Here is a 21,050-nt window from a genome sequence, read left to right as displayed (position 1 = left end):
CACAGGGACGCTCGAAGCCCCTTGCGTCCCCTCCTGATTCCACCTCCTTCCTTCCACCGCAGAGGAAGCCACTGCCCTGAACGTGGTGTTTATCATCTCTGTGCAGGTTGGTACATTGACTGCTTATATACGTGTCCATAAACAACACGTAGTAGTATGCACATTTTATTTTCATTTTCTTAAGATTTATTTGAGAGAGAGAGAGAGAGAGAGCAAGCATGAACAGGAGGGGCAGAGGGAGAAGGAGAGAGAGCATCCCAAGCAGACTCCACACCGTGAGCAGAGCCTGACTTGGGGCTTGATTCCACGACCCCAAGATCACGACCCAAGCTGAAACCAAGAATCAGACACTCAACCGACTGCACCATCCAGGTGCCCCTGTTATGTAATTTCATTATTTTTTTTAAAGATTTTATTTATTTATTTGACAGAGAGAGAGAGGGCACGCACGCACATGAGTAGGGGGAGGGGCAGAGGCAGAGGGAGAAGTAGGCTCCCCGCTGAGCAGGGAGCCTGATGCGGGACTCGATCCCAGGACCCTGAGGTCATGACCCGAGCCGAAGGCAGACGCTTCACCAACTGCACCACCCAGGCACTCCTATTATGCACATTTTAAAACCTTATAGAAATGATCTCTACTTCATGCATGATCAATTAGCAATCCTCAAAGAGAAGAGTGCCGGGCACTTAGTTGCCACTCAGTTAAGTGGTGGCCGCCATCATCATCGATATTACAATTATTGGCAATCATGAATCCTGCAGCTGGCTTATTTATTTCAATATTACTTTTGAAACTCATCAAAGAGGACAGTTGTAGCTCTAAATCATTCATGTTCACAGTGGAATACACTTCACTATATGAATATATCAAAATTGATTTATCCATTCATCTGTTGACCTTTAGATTTTTTTTTTTTTTTTGCTATAAAAACAAAGCTTTTCAACATTGTGCTAAGTGAAAGAAGCCTGTCCCAAATTACCACATATCATGAAATTCCATTTCCATGCAATGTCTGGAACAGGGAGATCCACAGACACGGACAGCAGATGAGTGGGAGCCAGGCATGGGGGGAGGGGACGGGGAGTAACCACGGCCCAGCATGGGTTGCTTTTTGGGTGATGAAAATGTTCTGGAATTAGACAATGGTGGTATTTCCGTAACTCTGCAAATACGCTAAAAGCTGTTAAACTGTACACTAGCTAGGTGAATTATATGGTAAGCAAATTATGTCTCAATACATCTCCTTTTTAAGAAAAAAAAAAAATGTTTTCTAAATGGAATGTGGGATCCTGGATCTTGGAACAGAAAATGGACATTCATGGAAACAATTTAAATCCAAATAAAGTCTGTCCGTTAACGGTGTTATACCAATGTTAATTTCTTAGTTTGAATAAGTGGATGGACGGTGGTTGAGCAAGAAGTTAATCATAAGGGAAAATGGCAGGTAGTATTTTTTTTTTTTTTTTTAAAGATTTTTATTTTTTTATTTGAGAGAGAGAGAATGAGAGAGAGAGAACACATGAGAGGGGACAGGGTCAGAGGGCGAAGCAGACTCCCTGCTGAGCAGGGAGCCCGATGCGGGACTCGATCCAGGGACTCCAGGATCATGACCTGAGCCGAAGGCAGTCGCTTAACCAACTGAGCCACCCAGGCGCCCCTGGCAGGTAGTATTTTAAGAATTTCCCTGTATTAAATTTACAACCTTTCTAAAAATCTAAAAGTATTCTAAAATTAAAAGTTTATTTAAAAAACAAACCAAGGAAAACCCCATTCTGTTCCTTGTTGCTGGGGACCGTGGACTGCTGGGGTCGGTGAAGGATCTCATGATGGCTGGGTGAAAACTTGCTCTAAAAGCCATTGACTGGGTAGCTTCTGGGGAGATCATACCCCAAAACCAGAAGACCATTGCTAACTCCCTGAAATCCTGGAAGGAGACGCTTACCTCCAGGTTGGCTACTCCCCCCGAGAATCCACCTGCTATCGACGGGGCTTACGACAAGGGCAATGTGGCAAAGGCTGGGCATGGTAGATGACTTGGAGCAGTTTAATGCCCTGAAGGTTCCCATGCCCGAGGACAGATACACTGTTCAGGTGGATGCTGAAGAAAAAGCCGATGAAAAGCTGTGCTGAGTTTTAGTCTCCCTCAAAGGCCAGGATTGAGGAATATGAACAAGAGCTGGAGAAGATGAGGAACATAATTCCATTTGATCAGATAACCATTGAGGACCCGAATGAAGTCTTCCCAGAAACCAAATTAGACAAGAAGTATCCCTATTGGCCTCACAAGCCAATCGAAAATGTATAAACTTGAGTTGGGAAGAAAACTCTGGCCCTCATATTATAAATGCTGGACATTAAAAATAAAAATTAATTAATTAATTAAAAAACCAAAGGGTGCCTGGATGGTGCAGGCAGCCAAGTGCCCAACTCTTGGTTTCAGCTTGGGTCGTGATCTCGGGGTGGTGAGGTCGAGCCCTGTGTGGGGCTCCACACTCAGCAGGGAGTCTGCTTCAAAGACTCCCTCTCCCTCTCCCTCTGCGCCTCCCCCTCCCCAAATAAATATTTTTTAAAAATAATAAAAAACAAACCAAACCAAGCAGTGCTGCTGTGAATATACCCAAGTCCGCGTGTGTGAGAGCATCTCTCGGGTGCTCCCTGGGGACTGGATCTCGGCATCTCCGAGCTCCCAGAAATCACCAAACCACTGCCCCCAAGACCACTCGCCTGTGTCAGCTCCCACGCATCTTGGTGATGGTTCCCCGGGGGGGCTGCCCTTTCTCGGCTGCCCAGCCCCTCGGCACAGATGTTCCACACTCTCACGGGCCCTGCAGACGGGCATGGGGGGCGTCTCCCTTATGCACAGGTGCACGTACAACCAGGATAAATCCTTAGATGTAGAACTGGGGGGGTGAAGGGCGTTCTATACATTTTCATAAGTCCTTGCAGGGCCTGACAGCCGCCCCCTCACAAAGGGTACCGGGGTATGCCCGAGCAGAGCATCGTTTTCTATGAGGGAGCCCATGCCCATTCTTTGCCGGATTCAAATAAGAAACTCAAACATCTCCCTAGTTACACGTTGCTGCCTTATAAGTTACCCCAAAATTGAGTGGCCTGAAGCAGCAGTAAACATTGATTATCTCATACTGTTTGCGTAGGCCAGGAATTTGGGAGCCGCTTAGCGAGGTGGTTGTGGCTCAGCCCCTCTTGTGAGGCGTCGGCTGACGTGTTGACCGAGACTTTCTGGGGACAGAGGGTTTGTTTCCAAGGTGACACACTCACATGGCTGTTGGCAGGAGGCCTCAGCTCCTTGAGGGCTGTCTGAGCTTCCTCATGATGGAGGGCCAGTTTCTCTGAGAGCCCCTGATCTAAGAGAGCAAGGCCGAAACTGCAGTGTCTCCGATGACTCACATTTGGAGGTGACACCCTGCCATTTTCCCAGCATCCTATCGTTACGCAGGTTGCCCTCTTCTATGGCGAGGGGCTGCCCTGGGGCACGATCCCAGGAGCACTGGGGTCGTCCTGGAGGCCAGCGGTGACAGCGTCATTGCGGTTTATGGATGAAGGTAGGACCGGAAGACGCATCTAGTCAATACTGTTACAAAGGGGTAAATACAGCATCTACCAGAAACCTACAGGTAACACTCCACTTAATGGGGAAAGATTGAGCGCTTTCCTCCAAAGACTGGGAACAAGGACGTCTGCTGTCAGCACTCCCGACATAATGCTAGACATTCTAGCCAAGGCAATATGGCAAGAAAAGGCATATAGATTGGAAAGGAAGAGAGAAAACGGTCTCATTTTGCAGGTGATGTGATTGTCTGCATAGAAAATCCCAAGGCATCTACAACAACAAAAAAAACTTTCTAGAATTTATAAGGAAGCACAGCAAGGTTACAAGATATAAGATAAACATAAGAAAATCAATTGTATTTCTTCTACAGAAAAGCAATGCATGTGTGAACACTGAAAACAGAAATAGAGTTCATAACTGCCAAAAATAAATGAAATACTTAGATGTAGATCTGATAAAATACATATAAGACTTAGATACTAAAAACTACAAAATGTTGATGCAATAAATGAAAGAAGACGTAAATAAATGGAGGGAAATACCATATTTCTATATTGAAGGCTCTCTACATGGTGAAGACGATATCTAAGTGTAGTGTAATTCCTATCAAAATCCCAGCAAGGGGCGCCTGGGTGGCTCAGTTGTTAAGCGTCTGCCTTTGGCTCAGGTCATGATCCCAGGGTCCTGGGATTGAGCCCCGCATCGGGCTCCCTGTTCAGCAGAGAGCCTGCTTCTCCCTCTCCCACTCCCCCTGCTTGTGTTCCCTCTCTCGCTGTGTCTCTCTCTGTCAAATAAATAAATAAAATCTTTAAAAAAAAAAAATCCCAGCAAGATTTTTCATAGATATAAACAAGATTATTCTAAATGTATATGGAAAAGCAAAGACCTATAATAGCTAAGACAATTTTGAAAAGGAGAATAAAGTGAGAGAAATCAGTCCACCCAATTTCAAGGCTCACTGTAGAGCCACAGTAACCAAGACTGTGTGGCACTGGTGGAAAGATAAATAGGTTAACAGAACAGAGTAGAGAACCCAGGATCAATTCCAAGTAATACTGTGTTTTCTTTGTTTTCAGTAAATGAAATGAGGCTTTTTTATTTTTTCCCTTCGCAAGTACACAGGGCAAAAGGTAATAATAACGCTTGAAATACTAAGGGTTAAATTCTAACACTTTAGTTTTATTTATGACATTCATCTTTAAGGACTTTGGTGCTAAGAAGTTAAGTATCACGCTGACATCTCAGATGGGATCACTTCAGGGCTTGAAAGTCTTCAATAACTCCTGTGTGCACTCAGAATAAAGCCCAATCCCTGTAACTGGCTGATAAAGCCCTGTATGACCTGATCGCTAGCTCTGGTGTTTCTCCATACCCACCCGTGCCTGAGAGTTCAGCAATATCAAGGCCCTGCTCACACACTGTCCTTCTGCTCAGACCACCCTGCTTCCCCCCCAACCCAAGACCCAGCTCAAGCCTGACCTCCTCCCAGAAGCTGTCCCTGACTCTGCCCAGCTGCCCTCCTCTGATGCCCGTGGCACCCCTGCCTTTCATATGGTATCAAGATTTTCTGTCTGTCCCTATACCTACAAACTACAGGATTGGGACTGTCTCTCTCCTTTTCTTTAAACCATTTACCATTTTAGTGTACAACTCGATGACATTTCATGCATTCACGATGTTGTGTGACCACCTCCTATGTCTAGTGCCAGAACATCATGACCCCAAAAGGAAACCTCAGAGCCACCAGCAGTCACTCCCTGCCTCCCCTGTCCAGAGACTGTCTCTTTATCTCTGCATCCCCAATTCTTTTTTTTTTTTTTAAGATTATTTATTTATTCATTCATTTGAGAGAGAGCGACTGAGCATGAGTTGGGGGAAAGGGGCAGAGGGAGAAGCAGGCTCCCCCCTGAGCAGGGAGCCCGATGCGGGACTCGATCCCAGGACCCCGGGATCATGACCCGAGCCGAAGGCAGACGCTTAACCAACTGAGCCACCCAGGAGCCCTCTGCATCCCCAATTCTTAAGCAAAGAGGCAGGGATATAGTAGGAAATCGCTATTTGCTCAGTGAGAGGGCAACCAAGCTGTCCTGAGTTAAGGTCACCCCCAGCAGCTAGTTTGGGAAAACGTCTGCCCTAACGTCCTCCTCCATTCTTTCTGCCCCACTCAGGGGGTTCTGCCAAGCTCGCCTTTTCCACTTCATCAGCTTCAGTTCATCTCCTTTGAACAAAATCTCGACCAAACATCACACCACCTCTTTTTCCCTACCCGGACCTGCAGGCTAGACAGACAAGTTACTGGGATCTCTGGCGCTGCCGACGGGCACAGGCTTACCCTGCTACCCTTTCCTTGAGGCAATGTCCCGTTAAGGGCCCCAGCTTTGTTGGGGTCCTCTGTCCCAGCGGTGCACCCCGCTGGGCCTCAAGCCATGCCTCCCGCCCGTGTGCAGGCAAACCCCTCCGCTCCAGGCTCCTCCACCTGCCGCACACTGATGACCTTGTGCTCATCAGGACTTGAGGCCGAGCTTTCTGTTTGGCTCCGGAGGATATTCTTAACCTTCCTACCACCTCAGCTCTACATTTAAAAGATGTTGGTTACCATTTATCTAATGTTTTTGGCATTTTATGGCAAGAAGGCTATCATAATGTCCAGTTCCAGGTATTTCCAGAATTGAAAGTCCTTGTTTGAATGGTCACCATGAGCCTGTCCTGAGTCGCTTGTGCGTGTGTAAGAAAGGAAGCAAGCAGATGATAAAGGGAGAGGGAACGAAAGAAAGGGGGCCATTCCCTGGAAGTAAAATGAAACACAAGCAACAAGAATATGCATTTTCATTTAGAAGATGGTCAGAGACCTGAAATTTTTATAATACTTGAATTTGGTGAAAGTAAGAAGAAACATGCTCTCGTGTGCAAACCTTTCAAGAGGGAAATTTCATACTCATTGACCTAGCGAATCAGTTGGAAACTGTTTGCACTTGTAGCAGATACTGGAAATAATTATGGCTTAGATAGAATAAAAGTTTGTCTCTGCCTCATTTAAAAAAAGAAAAGAAACTGAAGCATGCAAGACTAGTGTGGCAGCTCCCTGATGTTGTCAGAAACCCAGGCCCTTTCTGTCTTTCTGTTCCACTATCCTCAGAAGGTACCTTCAAAGTGCCTCATACTCCAAAAGAGCTGGCAGAGCTCCAGCCATCACACCTATATTCCAGACAATAGAAAGGAGAAATGGAGGGAGGGAAGAAGTCAAAAGATACTCCCGCTGTCAGTCCTCTTCGTAAGGACCATTCCCAGCAATCCTCCACAACAAAGTTTCACTTCCAAGCCAGTCACACAACCACATCTAATTGCAAGGGATGGAAAAATACGTCTTTCAACTGGGCTGCAACTCTGAATACAACGGAGGTCAGTAACTAAGAGGGATGTGGGGAGAGGTGACCAGTCTCTGCTGCACCCTGCCAGCCCGCTTCTCAATGTTCCTCCTCCACATACTTGTACCCAATGTGCAGTGAGACAGAGAGGTGCCGTCTGCGACGGCACAGTGTCTATCCGTGGGGCTCAACTAATTGTCACATTCCTAAGTGAAATTCTACACAGAGGATACAAAAAAGGATGTGATCAAGATGGACAAAATCCATCTTTTGTTAAAAAAGCAAGTTGCAGAAAGCAAAGCACAGTGCGAACCTGTGTATAAAAAAATAATTTACTTGTTATAGGGGCGCCTGGGTGGCTCAGTCGTTAAGCGTCTGCCTTTGGCTCAGGTCACGATCCCGGGGTCCTGGGATCGAGTCCCACGTCGGGCTCCCTGCTCAGCGAGGAGTCTGCTTCTCCCTCTGCTGCTCCCCCTGCCTGTGTGTGTGCGCTCTCTCTCTGTCAAATAAATAAATAAAATCTTTTTAAAAAGTTTACTTGTTATAAATGCATGTGCTTGTATATAGAGAAATTTGTCCCTAAAAATCCCGTAAGTCATTGACAAAATCCCCGTCAGGGAGTAAGGGAGAGGACAGAGGGGAAAGAGGTTTCCTTTTTCACGCCAGACCTTGTTGGCGCTATATGCGTTGTTTTCGACGTGAACTCATAATGTAAAACATGTAAGCCAAACACAGCAACGGTCAAATAAATACAAAAAGGGGCCAGCATTCGCGTGCAGTCCTCCCAGGACCCTCCACCTCCCCGTCCTTCCACCCCCGGTCTACAGGAGCCCCCGTCTCAGGCAACAATACTCAAGATAAAGGTGATTTCTGAATTGATTTGGGGGGTGGGGGGAGCTAGAAAGATTTAACAAATATTTTGGATGAAAGGTGTATGGTGTTTGTATTGAACAATGAATTAAACAGGACTCAGTGAGTCGGTCTGGAAATCGAGCCACTCTCCAGAACGCTGCTTCTGAGATGGCGACCTGGGCCCCGCTGAGGTTCAGACCCGCAGTTTTAAGGAGGGGTCAGGGTAGCCCTTGAGAGTGCACCGGCTGGAGGGGAAGGAGTAAGCCTGTGGGGTTCTGGGCAGAAGGAAGCCTCAGTGCAAAGACCCTGAGGCAGGGACAGGTGCTGGCTCATCAGAAGGGAGCGGGAGGACCGCGGCCTGACTCCCGGGGACGCGGGAGCTGCTCCAGAGTCACAGCCCAGGAGGGAACATCTTTAGAGGGCAGAGGAGGTCGGAAACCTGGGTGGGAGCTATCCCAATAACCCAGGCAAGGGGTGAGGTACTTCCACGGGGTGACGATAGCAGGAAGGTGGGCCATGCTTCAGGACACAGCCGACAGGACTTGCTGGCAGATGGGACAGAGGGGAGAAGGAAGGAGTCCGGCGACTCCAAGGCTGTGGGCATCCGCGAGGGAAGGATGCAGCCGCCTTTGCGCTGAGGTGAGGGTCTGCGGGAGGCGCCGGCCTGGGGCGAGACTGGAGTCCAGCCTGCAGGAGCCCAGCCAAGAAGCCAGTTTGACATCCTGGGGGAGGCCTGGTCTGCACGGCCATCCCCAGGTGTGGGTGCCGATACACCAGGAACGTGCTCGGGGACAAAGGCCTGGGGCACCCTGACATTCAGGGGTCAGGAGAAAGCATCAGGACCACGAAGGCACCGGAGAGCAGGGGTCCAGGAGCGGCTGCGGAGGATGTTCCCAGGACACGTGTGGCAGAAGGGTAGGGGGCGTGAAGACAGCAATGAGGACAGCTCCGGTCCACTGTGGTCCCTGAGGGGGCGGCACTGGGGCGGTGGGGGTGGGCAGCTGGACGGAGTGGGTGGGAGGTGGGAGACACGGCCACCGGGTGGTGGAGGCAGCCGACTGCATCGACAGATGGGTAAGGCGGGGCCCATCTGCACGATGGACTGTCACAGCCGTAACCTGGAAGGACGCGCGGACACCTGCCACAGCAGGGATGGACCTGGAGGACGTGATGCTGAGTGACACAGGCCAGCCACCAAACGACAGTTCCTGCAGGGTTCCACCCACAGGGGGTCCCAGCAGACCTGTGGCGGCGGTGAGCGACCCCCAGCTCCCGTAAATGGAGGACGGCACGACTCTGGACTGTCCGGGATCTGCGCTGTCCTCCGCTTCTTCCAGGGACGGTGAGGGCGGCGCGTCCAGAAGTCTCCACGCCCTGTCCTGCCACACAGACGTCCACAAGGAGAGGCCCGCCTACCCCACGGCACCTGGGGAGCCTGGTCTGTGCACACAGCCCCTCCACCGCCATGCTGGGGGGACCCCAACGTAGAACCCCCGTGACCGGGAGTGGACGACCACCGAGCTGGGCAGTCCAGACCTGCTCACGGAGTCTGTCCGTCCCGTGAGACCCACGCCAGCCTCCACACGCCCCACGTTCAGCAGCTGCTTCGAACCTCAAGGTACTGCACCCCAAAGGAGAACAGTGCCTTCAGCCCCACTATAACCACCTCGGGATTTACTGTGAGAACTGTTAATTCCTAATGATTTTTAAATAGATGGGGTTTTCTATTTTGCTTGGAATTCCTGTCTAAATAATATCAGGGTGTAAACACATTTCCCCTCATAAAAAGTGCCCTTTAAGGAGCACGCTTCTTAAAAAGGGAAACTTTAGTTTGTCTAAAGCTGATAAATTAAAGGTCAAGGGTCAGGAAGCCAACTTCTAGGTGGAACAAAGTGACCAATACCAGAGGGACATCAGCAAGCAAGTGGATCAAAAAAAGTTTATTTTGAATATTTAATTAAAAAAAAATCATACCTATGATGTGTGCTACAGGAACTTAGATACAATAATTGCATATAAAACCCGACCTAATTGTGGTAAAGCAAGGATTATGCAGAAACGCACTTTAGGAAGTAGACGCTCATGTCCCCAACACCCGAGACACCGCGACAGAATCTTCCGGAAAGACTGCCCCGGACCGTTGCCAGCGCTGACCTGGCCTCCCCGGCTATCAGGAGGGCGATGTGCCCCCAGGCAGCATCCACGGGGAGCGTCCTGGGTGGGAGAACGCACTCGCCGCTTCACTCTTTAGCCAAGTCAATCGATCGCATTTGCCTGTCACGTGACGTGGTATTTTGGCACAACGAACACGAGTGCCTTGATGGGAAAAATGTTTCTGGCAGGGTACGACAGTGAAGGCGCCTGCCTTCCCGCGGCGGGGGGCCGTCCGGGGCCGCCCGGGGGGGCGGTGTGCGCCAGCACTGGGTGACGCTGCTTCGGGGGCAGGAGCCGCGGCAGGAGCAGCCCTCCTGGCAGCAGGTGTCAGGGGAGGGACAAGGGAGGGAGGGGGAGAGCGCGGGTCTGGGGAAATGCGAAGGCGCTCCCACCCAGAGCTAAAGCCGCCGCCCGCTGCACCCCTGCTCTCAGTCCCAGCCTCCTGTCAGTCCCCCCTCTGCCGGGAACAGTGACTCCCGTCCAACAGCGCGCGGCCGGTCTGAGCACAGGCAGCGTGTCAGGGGTCCCGACCGCCGCCGGTGGGGCGAGGACAGCATGCACTCAGGACAGCCGAGGGTCCCGAAGTGGCTCCACGTGACAGTCAATTTGGCAGAAACAAAAATGCCTTAAATGCATAAAATCGATTACCCGAGTCCTCCTAAGGTGTGTGATTACAATGTATTAGCGAATTCTGTGGCATGAGCATTTCCAAAAGCGTCAGCGGAAGGATCACGTATAAAAGCGGTTTGTACAGCGGCCTCCGGTCCGGGCGCCGGCCTCCCGCCGGGCACCTACGGCCGCAGCTCCACGTAGTTGGCCGGGAAGAGCCCGTACCTGCCCTTGCACAGCCCGCGCCACCAGCCGTCATCGATCATCTCTATGTTGGTGATGATGTCGTCGGGGTCGAAGGAGATTTCGTCGTCGCCCGCTAAGGGAGAGGGGAGAGAGACAGCAGGGTGACACTCTGACACTGAGCCCGGCCCGGTCTGCTGGAAGGGGCGCGCTCCGGGCCCCCGGCCGGACGGCACAGCAAGCCTTCCCCCAGAGCTCGGCCTTCCTTCCGCTGCCCTGCCCTCCGCCTCACACAGCAGCCCCGAGCACGCGAGCCCCCGGCGCCAGACTTCTCCCATTCTCCCACTGGAGAGCGTGCTTACAAGGCGCCAAGGGGAGCCTAGGAAGGAGCCCGAGGTGGCAGCTGGGGCGGCAGGTACAAGGGTAAATGTACCACGGTGTAAAAATTACAGATGCCCAATTTCACAAAATCCACACCCGTGCCGACAGGTGCGTGGAAACAGATATAAGCAAACAGGAGGGGCACGTGCTCTTCCTCGGGCAGGATGGAGGCGGCACCGGCAGGGAGGGGACGCGGGCACACCGCACCGGGGGCTGGCGGTGCGCCTGCAGCGATGGCCGGCAGCCTGAGGACGCCCAGCGTCTTGGGAGGACCACACAACAGCCCTCAGCAGCAGCAGGAGAAATGCTGGCCCGCACACTGGACCGCGGGTGGTGGGGACACCGCAGTGCGGGACAGATGGAGGGGCCCGTCACAGTGAAGAGCAGGAAGCTCTCCCAGGGCCGCCCAGTCCTCAGGGCACGGCCTCGGGCGGGCTGCGGGTCACCCCAGGATGAGGCCATGGGGCGGATCAGAGACAACCAGCGCAAAGGGGACAAGAGGTGGCTGGGACAGCTGGTAAAAACGGGACCCGCAGCAGACGTCACGGTGTCTCAGGGCTGACCCTCCCACTTGGATGGAGTATGCTTTGGGGTGGGCAGTGTCCTCGGTTCCGGGGAGTTCACACTGGGGCCTCTGGGGGGCCTGGGGCACCCCTGTGGCTAAGAGTAACCGAAGGTCTGAAGAGGCATAGAAATGGCGGGGAAAATGGAGTTTCTGTAACTTTGAGATTACTTCAAAACAAGTTACTTCTTAAAAATCGTAATAACGCTCTGGGAGTCAAACTCCTAAGAGCAGCATCAGCGGAGAACAAGCAGCAGGTAGGAACGTGGGTCCCTCACCAGCCTGGTAGTCATACAGGGCGACGGCCGTGATCCCAAGGTCATTTTCATATTCGTCGTAGGTGTTTTCCTCTAAAAATAAACCGAGACAAGAGCTGAGGGTTAACCAAAGTGCCTCCTCGCCTTTCTCAGCCAGCCCTGCCTGGGGCGCCGATCAGCAAGAGGAAGGAGTCCGGGTTTACGGAGCAAACCCACCCCTTCCCAACGCGGACGCCAGCCGGGGCGTGTGACGATCTGGGTGGGCACTGAGGAAACTTTCAGAGGATGGGCTGTTAAACTGTATGTATTTGGTACTCTAAGGAGGGGCCCCGCGCTGCCCAATGCCTCCCGTCGCACTCGGGGAAAAGCCAAGGCTCTGTCCTGAGCTATGTTCTTGGATGGGTTCAGGCTCAATCTGCCCAAATATACGGAAGGCAACCTCATCTTTAAAGATGAGAGACCGACTTGCGCGTTCATCCCACTGAAACATATATAAAATTTTCTGATTTTATAGAAATCACCTTGAAGGACCTCAAGACGCTCTGTCTTCCTGGAGCCAGGCTCTGCCCGAGCTGCTACCGTGAAGGGAGAGCAGCAGAGACCGCTCCCTTCACACTCCTCCCCACCCACCACCCCGCAGCAGCCGCGGCCTTCCTGTAACCCCCATAGGAGGCCACGCCGAGCCCCGGGGGAGGGGGGCCTGGTGCCCTCCCAGCGGGGGAGACGAGGACCCCGCCAGCACAGGCCAGGTGAGGCAGGTCAGGCCTCGGGGAGACGGACACCACTTTCACAGGCGAGCAGAGACAGACGGGGATTTGGCGGGGCGCCCCTCCCCCTGTACCTGCTGGATAGTGCCCGGGGGCCTCTGCGGCCTCATAGATGGGGTCCGAGGCGTAGGCCAGGCCCTGCTGGCTGCCGGCGTCTTGGAAGTCGGCCGCCTCCATGCTGTACCCGGGCTCGGGCTCGGGCTCGGGCTCGGCCTTGAATGAAGCCGCGTCCTGGGGAAGGGGAGGGTCAAGGAAACACTTCCTGTAGCCCATGCTGGGTCCCCGACACGGGGCTCCGTTAGTCCCAGGGGGCGCAGCACGGGCCGCGGTGAGGAGGCGCCGTCCGCTCACGTTCTGGGAACGCTCGGGTCCTCACCGTGGCGCAGCACCCTTAAGAGGGCCACATGCCACTTCTTGCTGAGCAGCCCCACCGTCACAGCCCCGACACCCCGAGTCCTGCAGTGACGAAACCACGCGGCCTGTGGGGAACAGCACCGCCCCAAGCCGTGCCTGCAGCTGAAGCCCGGGGCCCGGGGCGCCCAAGGACCCGCCAGGCCTGCCGGGCTTCCGCGCGCCGCTTCGCAGCCCCACCCCAGCCGGCGGGTCGGGTCTGCCCAAATCCTCCAGTGGAAGGGAAGGGGGGCCGGCGGGCCACGGGCAAGCGCAGACACCCAGAGGAAACCAACGCCCGGCTGTTCAGTCGCGTGACTTCTGACTCTAATGGAAGCAAGTGGCTTTCGTTCGTTTTTCCGACCAGGGCCCATCTGAAGGCACCGTCGGGGGCTCAGGGAGAGCAAGGGACACACAGAAATGCCCCAGTGAGAACCAGCGGGGTCAGGCACTGCTTTCGCCGGCAAAGGGCCTCATGGCTCGGGCAGCCCATGAGAGCCACTAGGGAGGCCACAGAGAGGGGACTCCGCATCCAGGCCAGGCACCGAGCCACTCAGGGGACTAACCGCAAGAGCGCGACAGGCCCAGAGCCTTCTTTGGGCAAGTCTGCCCTGGATGTGCAGGGGACACCCTGAGGGTTCGAGGCCGGGTCTTGGTGTGGGGGCACCGTGCTGGCTGCCCCGCACATCCTGAGCAGGTCGGGGGTGTGGGGGATCCCATCCTGGGCTGCCCGGCTGCACCCCACTCCCTATCTTCTGGCATCAGCACCGCTGTCCCCAGCGTGTCACGTGGTTCTGGCCGGGCTGCCAGTCACGGGACCCACCTGCCCTCCCACTAGGGACAGCAAGTCACGCCGCCTTCTCCAAGGACCGACTCCTCAGTGACCGGCCCAGCAGTGGAACAGGACAAGGGGAGATGACTCAAGGCCCCTCTTGCCACTGGGTTACGAGCCCCAAGGCCACGCCACAATGCCTACGAGTCCAGGAGGACACAGCCACCACGAGGGGGCAGCAGCTCACAGAGGGCCCTGGTGACACTGTGCCTACGCCACCGAGACCCAGGCTCGCTGCCCAGAGCTGTCCGGTTCACGAGCTACCGGACGCCTCACCCCTGCAAGTATCAGCAGGGCTGAGGCAGCTTCTGTTCCTCACAACCCAGGCCTCTGAGGATGTCCCGGTGAGAGAGGTGGGCAGGGGACCCAGGGCAGTGGCCGGGGCAGAGGGGACGGGACACAGGGCTCAGCCAGGTGTGGCCCCCGAGGCAGCAGCAGAGGAGCTCCTGAGAGGCCGGGCAGAGACCCGCGATGGAACGGGGGACGGTGAGGCGGGCAGACCAGTAACTCGGAGCCCAGGAGAGAAGACAGGTGCGAGGGACGCGAGCGGGCAGTCACAAGGCACCGATGACGGGAATGAGGATTACAGACCAAGGACAGTTGCCGGGGAACACAACGGTCGAGAGGGACTGAGGGAAGGAGAGCTGGGGAGGGCGGCTCATGTGGAAGGACAGCAGCTGGGTGCCGGGAAATGGGTTTCCAGAAGGGAGTGGGGTCAGTGTCAAGTGCTGCAGAGAGCAGTCGAGATGAACTAGAAATCGTCTACGCAGCATCAGGAGACCCGCCCGGGAGGCAGCAGGCTCGGCCAGGAAGGCCAGCGGGGGCGGCCGCACACACAGAGAGGCTGGACGTGCGGCGCGTGCCCCCAGCACTCACGAGGGCTCCTCCCCAGGCCGTCCCCTCGGCTGGGGCACCAAGCAGAGTGGGGTAGGGGACCCCTCCATGCACAGTGGCATGGACCTGCGAAGGATGTGTTCAGGGGGTCAGACTCATTTGCACACTGAACGAAAACACCAACCTCGTAGACGGGGCTTGGGGGTGGCCTCTCCTGAGCCGGCTGAGGAGTCGGGGAGCCTGGGGGCGTTGGCTTCTGGGCTCGGGCTTGCTCCTGTAATTGAAAGGCAAGCGCCGGTCAGAAGGCTACCAGAAAAAGGTCCACCCAGGCTTACGGGACCGCGCTCACTGCCAGAGCAGAGCGTGGGGAGTACGAAGCATGGAGACTCAGCACCCACAACTGTAAGGACAAGGTGAAGTGAAGGTCACGCATCATCAACACCCAGGACGTCAGGGACCCCCAGTCCTCCTGCTGTCACCATGCAAACTACAGGGGGCAGGCTGCCACCCTGTACCTGGCCCAGACCTCGCATAGGTGACCAGACGAGGACCTTGAGGTTCCGAGCTGCTGCTGTTGGGACTGAGATTTCTGGGGACCTAAAAATGGGGTGTGTTCTGCACGTAGGACATATAGGAATCTTTGGGGGTCAGAGCGTGGGCTGTAGTGGACAGAAAAATGGCATCTCAAAGACACGGACACCCCAGCCCCCAGATCCCGGGAGGCGGTGACCTCGAAGGGCCAAAGGGACTGAGGATGGAAGCAGTTACGGACGGGAGGTGGGGGACAATCCCGGCTTTCCCAGGTGGGCCCAACGTAACCACAGGGATGGTTCTAGAAGGAGGCAGGCATGTGAGTGACCCATCAGAAGAGATCACCACGGAGACAGAGGCTGGAAGGGGCCCCAAGCCCAGGAACGCGGGTGCCTCTAGAAGCTGGAAAAGGCCAGGAAACAGGTCTCCTCTGGAGCCTCCAGAGCTGTGAGAGGGTCCACGTGTGTTGCTCTGAGGCAGAGTCCGGGATCGCGTGGGATGGCAGCCCCAGGAAACCCGTGCGGACAGCCTGGCATCACAGAGGAAGACAGGACCGCGAGGGGCCTGCACCAGGATGCGGCGGAAGCAGGACCTGAACCTTCCCCGGCCTCCATCCTGCCGGGCTGCCAGTGGGACAGTCAGGTTCACAGGCTGCCTGGAGCCGGCCCCAGCTCAAACACCCAGGCCCGGGCGTGTTCCCGTGCAGGGGTCCCGTCCGGGCTGGCTCCGCACGCATGGCCTGAGACCTGGGCTGCCGCTCGCACCTGAGCTGCCGTATGAGGGTCTGGGACGGCCCCTCTCACAGCTGCTGGCCGCAGAGAATAACTTCTCACGGCGAGCCAGCAGGACCCGAGAGTCAAGCACGTGTGCATTTGTGCTGAAGTCCTGCCCGCCCACCGCCGGGAGCGCCCACGGCTCAGAGGACTCTGGAGTGAGGACTGAGCGGGGAGGGCTCCCAGGGGCCAGCAGAGGCGAGGGGTAGGGGCTGGAAGCGGAGGACAACACGGCAGAAGGGACAGCAAGACAAGGGAAAGCAAAGGCGCCAGACAGAACCACAGTGACAGCCGTCTGCAAGCCACCCGCTCATCCTGCGCCGTCCAGATGCTGACGGGACTAGACGTCACGACGTGCAGGCAGAAAGAGAGGAAGGCAATGATTATTTGATGAGACCGAGATGTTAGAAAAAACGCCTTGTAGTCTGTATATCCATATGCTAAACAACCCAGAAAACCTAACTCATGAGCTCCTTACTTGGAAAGTTTCTAGCAATCACGGAATTAACAAGACGTAATTACACAAACTGGCTCTTATTCTGCATGCGATGGAACCACCTTCGGGGCGTATTTATTAGTTCATGTCTCTGGTGCCCACGGCACGTTCATTTCCTCGGCCCCCCGTTCCCTCTCGATGGGGGTTCTCGGAGCCCTAACTACTGATTTTGCGGGGGAGACGTCTATGGAATGGAACAAAGCTTTCTGGTTTACAAAAGAACTTCATGGGCTTTATCTCTCATTCCGCTCCACGACTACCCGGGAGCGCAGCAGTGAGTTCTTCCGTCCCCGGTCCACAGGAGAAGGCAAAGCCGCAGCACGGGGAGCCCCGGACACAGGCGGCCTGCTCAGCAGGTGGCAACGTGGGGACCAGAGCCACGGACATCCAGGCCTGGGGAGAAGGCCGAGGAACACGCCCAGGCGCTCCCGCTCTCCTCCCGCAGCCCCCGTTCCTGCCTCCTCTGGCGGACAGCAGGACAAAGACGCATGCACACGACAGATGCAGGTGCAGAAAGACGCGAGAGTCGAAAAAGAAAGCAGAAAGCGGCTCTGCTCCCTCACGGGGAGTTCCCTCTGTATTCTTGGCCTTCTCCCCAGGAGGAAGGGGCTTCCAGAGAGCCACAGGTCAGAACGGAGACCGCCAGGCACATGTGGGGCCCAGGGCTCCGCGGAGGGAGGATTTCAGAGGCGGGCGGGCACGGGAGCAGCACGGCTGACCGGCTAGTACCTGGCGGTCAAAGGCCCCACCATGTGTGTGGCTAGGAGTTACAGTTCCTAAGAGCAAGCCTCGAACTAGGGTTCCAAACGTTTTCCACGGAGAACCTTCTGGACCACGGGCCCCACACTCACATGCAGCTGCCTCCGGGCCTCCTCCTGTTCCTGTCTCTCCTTCGCCAGCCTCTGGGCCTTCTCGGCTTCCGCCTTCCGCCTGTCCTCCTGCTCCTTCTCCTTTGCCAGGTTTTCAAAGTTCGCTCTAATGTTGCTTGTTCTGCTGTTCACTACAGAGGGGAGGAGAGATGCACGCTGGGAGTCAGAGGGGCAGTGTGTCCCCCCGACCACAGCCCCGCGCCAGGGTGGCCCGCCCCACGGGAGCCAGCGGCCCGCTCAGCCTGCCCATCCCAGACCGGCCTCGGCGCCTTCATCTCCCGCACGTTCCGGAGGACTGCCAGACGCTGGAGCCTGGTATCTGGAGTATTTCACATTCCCAACGGCCCTGGATTCTTCCCCAGCACACACTCAGGAGGGAAGATATACATTTTCCCTAACGATGCCCTCGATGACGCCGTACAAAGCACTGATGCTGTATCAATCTCAAGCCCGGGGTGTACATCTGCCAATCCCCTGTGGCGTGTGGGAGGGGGCCACAGAAGCAAATTCTGCAGCCGTCTCGAGGAAAACGATTTGTGCGCTGAGCTGCAAGTTGCACTGATTCTTCCTGGAACATCATTTTGCCCTGAGATAACTGACAAAGTACGGGTGTGCATCTTTGGTATCTGGCAGACATTCTCTCTAAAATGAATAAACTCAGTCTATCATGTCAAGAAAAACGGCAGTATCTATCGTCAACGGGAAAATTCAAGCTTTCAAGAGAAATCAGAATTGTGAAAAACCTCCATCTGCTCCGAGCACGACAACTTCCCAGGTCCACTAAGGACTCTGGTAAGACTGACGATAATGTGAATGAATGTCACTGGGGGGACTACAGAATGAAAAACAAAACATTTGGAAGTTCGGCTAACTCAATGGTCTAGTACTCTGCAAACGTCCAATGCGTGTTCCAGAACCATGCGGCAGCCTGTGAGGGAGAGGACCCGCTGGGAGCGCCAGGAAACCACTGCCCGTCCCAGTGCAGGGTCACGAAGGAGCATCCGCAGCTAGGGTAACACCCTTCTCTTTTCCGACAGCGTACCTGGGGGAGTGCAGAGCTCCTTCCTAAACATCCTTTACCACAACAGATCGAATGCAGAAGCAGCTTAAGAATAAAGGTCTTCGAGGAAGATTTACAGACACGCAAAGCAATGCCACGCTTCTGTGCGAGTTTTGTTTCAAAAATGTGGTTATTTTTTCCATAAACAGTATTACGATGTTAACATGTGATGTTTCCTTGTTTTCAAGTGAATTAGTAAAATCTTAAATTCTCGTGTTTTAATCCCACTACATCAAAGATCAAGAGACACAAGCCTCACAAAGGATCCCTACGAGTGTCAGATGTCCTGAGACCCCCAAGTCTGGGAACCGCTGACCCGGGGCGTCCACAGGAAACAATGGGGACGCTCTGCCTCCTACCGTCCATTTACCACTTTCTATACATTTCCCCCAACTCAGCAGTGCTCCTCAGGGTGTGGCCATGCGGCTGAGGCGGGAGGAGACACCTTCTCTGGTGGCAGCCAGCTCTGAAGACAGGCTGGGAGCAGCCTGGCGCAGGGACCATAGAGAGAGAAAAGGCGAGAGCGTCTACTTCGGCTTCTGCACAAGCGAGCAACACGCTCCTCACATCACGGCTGCGGCCGACTGGCCAGCCGGAGACATCTGCACACACTAGAACCTCCCAGAACCTGGTCCCTGGCAGTGAGGGGGGCCCTGCAGATGGGTGGCTGGCCCAGCTCTGCTTTGGGAGGCACCCCCCCACACACAGACCCCCACTGGCAGAGCACTGCAACACGCTGCGTCCGAAAGGAGCCTCCGAGCATCCGCGGGGACACGCAGGCCTTCCGTCAAGGCACGGCAAAACCCCCTCCCCGAGTGAGCAGAACAAGGGCGCTCTCCGTCGCTCCCAGCCCACGCTGTGCCCACGACGGGAACACCCACGGCGCGGAAGTTCGTCCTGGGAAAACCGCGGCACTGGGGTCGGCCACGACTTACCCGCCTCGACGGGGACGGTCTTCTGATAAGCAGGGGCCACCTGGGCAACGTCCTCGAATGTGGAAGCGTTCTACCAAGACAGAAGCGGGAGAATCAGGGGAGCGCCTTCCTTCCTCCTCAGCCTGCGAGGGCTCCTACCTCACCCGAACGTGGGAGCCTGCCCTGCAGCTTCCAAAAGAGCCAAGAGCGCCCAGAGGTCTCACCTCCGCCTCTCTGGCCACGCACGAGGGCATCAGGGCGGTAAGACTACCCCGCGTGACGCCGCACCAGAGGGGACGTGTCGTCACGCATCTGCCCAGACCCATGCAACGTACGACACCAAGAGCGAAGCCTGACGTCACCTAAGGACACTGCGCGATGAACCCATGTCCGCACAGGCTCCTGGGCTGTAACCAGCGCATCCCCCGGGGGGGCTGTGCACGAGGGAAAGCAGGGGTGTATGGGAAACCCATTGCTTTGTCCCGTATTTGCTAAAACTGCTCTGACCCCTCCCCCCCAAAATACGTATCGGCATTCGTGCAATCATAACCCGACGATGCGCTCAAGCCCCGCCCCCCCCGGCCACCGAGAGAGGCTTGCGTGTTTGCAGGGACCCCGGTGCCTCTGCTCTGCCAGGGACAACACCCTGGGTCACGCTGGAGCCTCACGGGGCCTGATGCGCGAGATCCCCGCTTCCCGTTCTGTAGAGGACCCAACTCTGTCACAGCAAAGGGACAGTGATGACCGTCCACCCAGAGGCAGACTCAGACGCACACAGACAGGCTCACAGGCCCTCCAGCCATCCTCAGTTTCCCCGTGAGTAAACACCTCCTAGAGAAACATGTTTGGGGCTCAGGACACAGCTGCTTTTCTGCCACACAGAACAAGGAGGAAGGGGGCCCGAAGGAGGCGAGCAGTTGAAGCTCACTGGCCACGTGAAGCTGAGGGTGAGCAGCTGCTCTGAGGGGTGCAGCACAGGCAGCACAGGGGATGCGACCCAGCCCGCTCCCCCCGCCCCCCACCTGCCCTTCCAACCCAGCGGCACCCAGTCCCGGCGCCTGCACACCCAGGGGTCACTGAACCATCCCTGCCTCACCTCCAAGTGCAGCTGCTGGGCTGCCCTCAACAAACCCTCTGCCCCTTCCCAGACACCCGCCCAAACTGCCCGTGTCTGCCACGCCTCTTTCCAGAACAGTCTCGGACGCCCCCCCCACCCAGCCCCGCAGCCTTGAGCGAAGAGGGTGTCTGCACCCTCTGGATTGCTCCCCGCCGCTCCAAGGGGTGACGGCCTCGTCCAGCCAGTTCTCCAGCGCGCTACGCTGCTTGAGGTCATCTCTGCCACCACCCTGGGGGCTTCTGTCCCAGCTGTGCTGTCTCCCCAACACCCCGTCCTCCCTCCTCCTTCCTGACCAGAACCCTCTCCCTCTGCTGCTACTCCTCAACACGGACTTTGCTCCCTGTCCCCTGGTCCAGCCTGCAGGACACCTCTCACCCATTTCCATCACCCCAGGGACTACTGCAGACCCAAGTCCCAGGGACCCACCTCTCTAGGGACAACCTCACGTCACCGCCTGGCTCTGAACCCCTTGCGCACATTTACGGGAACCCAGGTAGTCCCCACCCCGTTCCAAGCCTGTGCCCGGCCACTC

At 55.5% G+C, this 21,050-nt stretch overlaps 1 protein-coding gene and 1 pseudogene across 4 annotated transcripts in view; one reads left to right on the top strand and one right to left on the bottom strand.

Annotated features, from left to right (window-relative positions):
* The first annotated feature begins 1,827 nt into the window (after nt 1-1,827).
* Nucleotides 1,828-2,306, top strand: LOC116638113 (annotated as a pseudogene).
* Nucleotides 2,307-9,715: 7,409 nt separating this feature from the next.
* CTTN (cortactin) overlaps nt 9,716-21,050 on the bottom strand; it is a 31,439-nt gene continuing 20,104 nt past the window's right edge. For all 4 annotated transcript variants that reach the window (XM_032414566.1, XM_032414568.1, XM_032414569.1 and 1 more), the window contains exons 12-17: nt 19,423-19,492; nt 17,410-17,558; nt 14,943-15,032; nt 12,777-12,933; nt 11,957-12,028; nt 9,716-10,871 (exon numbers count right to left, since the gene is read on the bottom strand). In XM_032414566.1, the coding sequence (XP_032270457.1) occupies nt 10,735-10,871; nt 11,957-12,028; nt 12,777-12,933; nt 14,943-15,032; nt 17,410-17,558; nt 19,423-19,492 (675 nt within the window). In that variant the 3' untranslated portion in view covers nt 9,716-10,734. The remainder of the gene's footprint in view (nt 10,872-11,956; nt 12,029-12,776; nt 12,934-14,942; nt 15,033-17,409; nt 17,559-19,422; nt 19,493-21,050) is intronic.

Source organism: Phoca vitulina, unplaced genomic scaffold (assembly GCF_004348235.1).
Source record: "Phoca vitulina isolate PV1807 unplaced genomic scaffold, GSC_HSeal_1.0 scaffold16, whole genome shotgun sequence".
Classification (NCBI taxonomy): domain Eukaryota; kingdom Metazoa; phylum Chordata; class Mammalia; order Carnivora; family Phocidae; genus Phoca; species Phoca vitulina.
The sequence above is the reverse complement of the archived record's forward strand: the minus strand, read 5'-3'. Positions and strand labels throughout refer to the sequence as shown.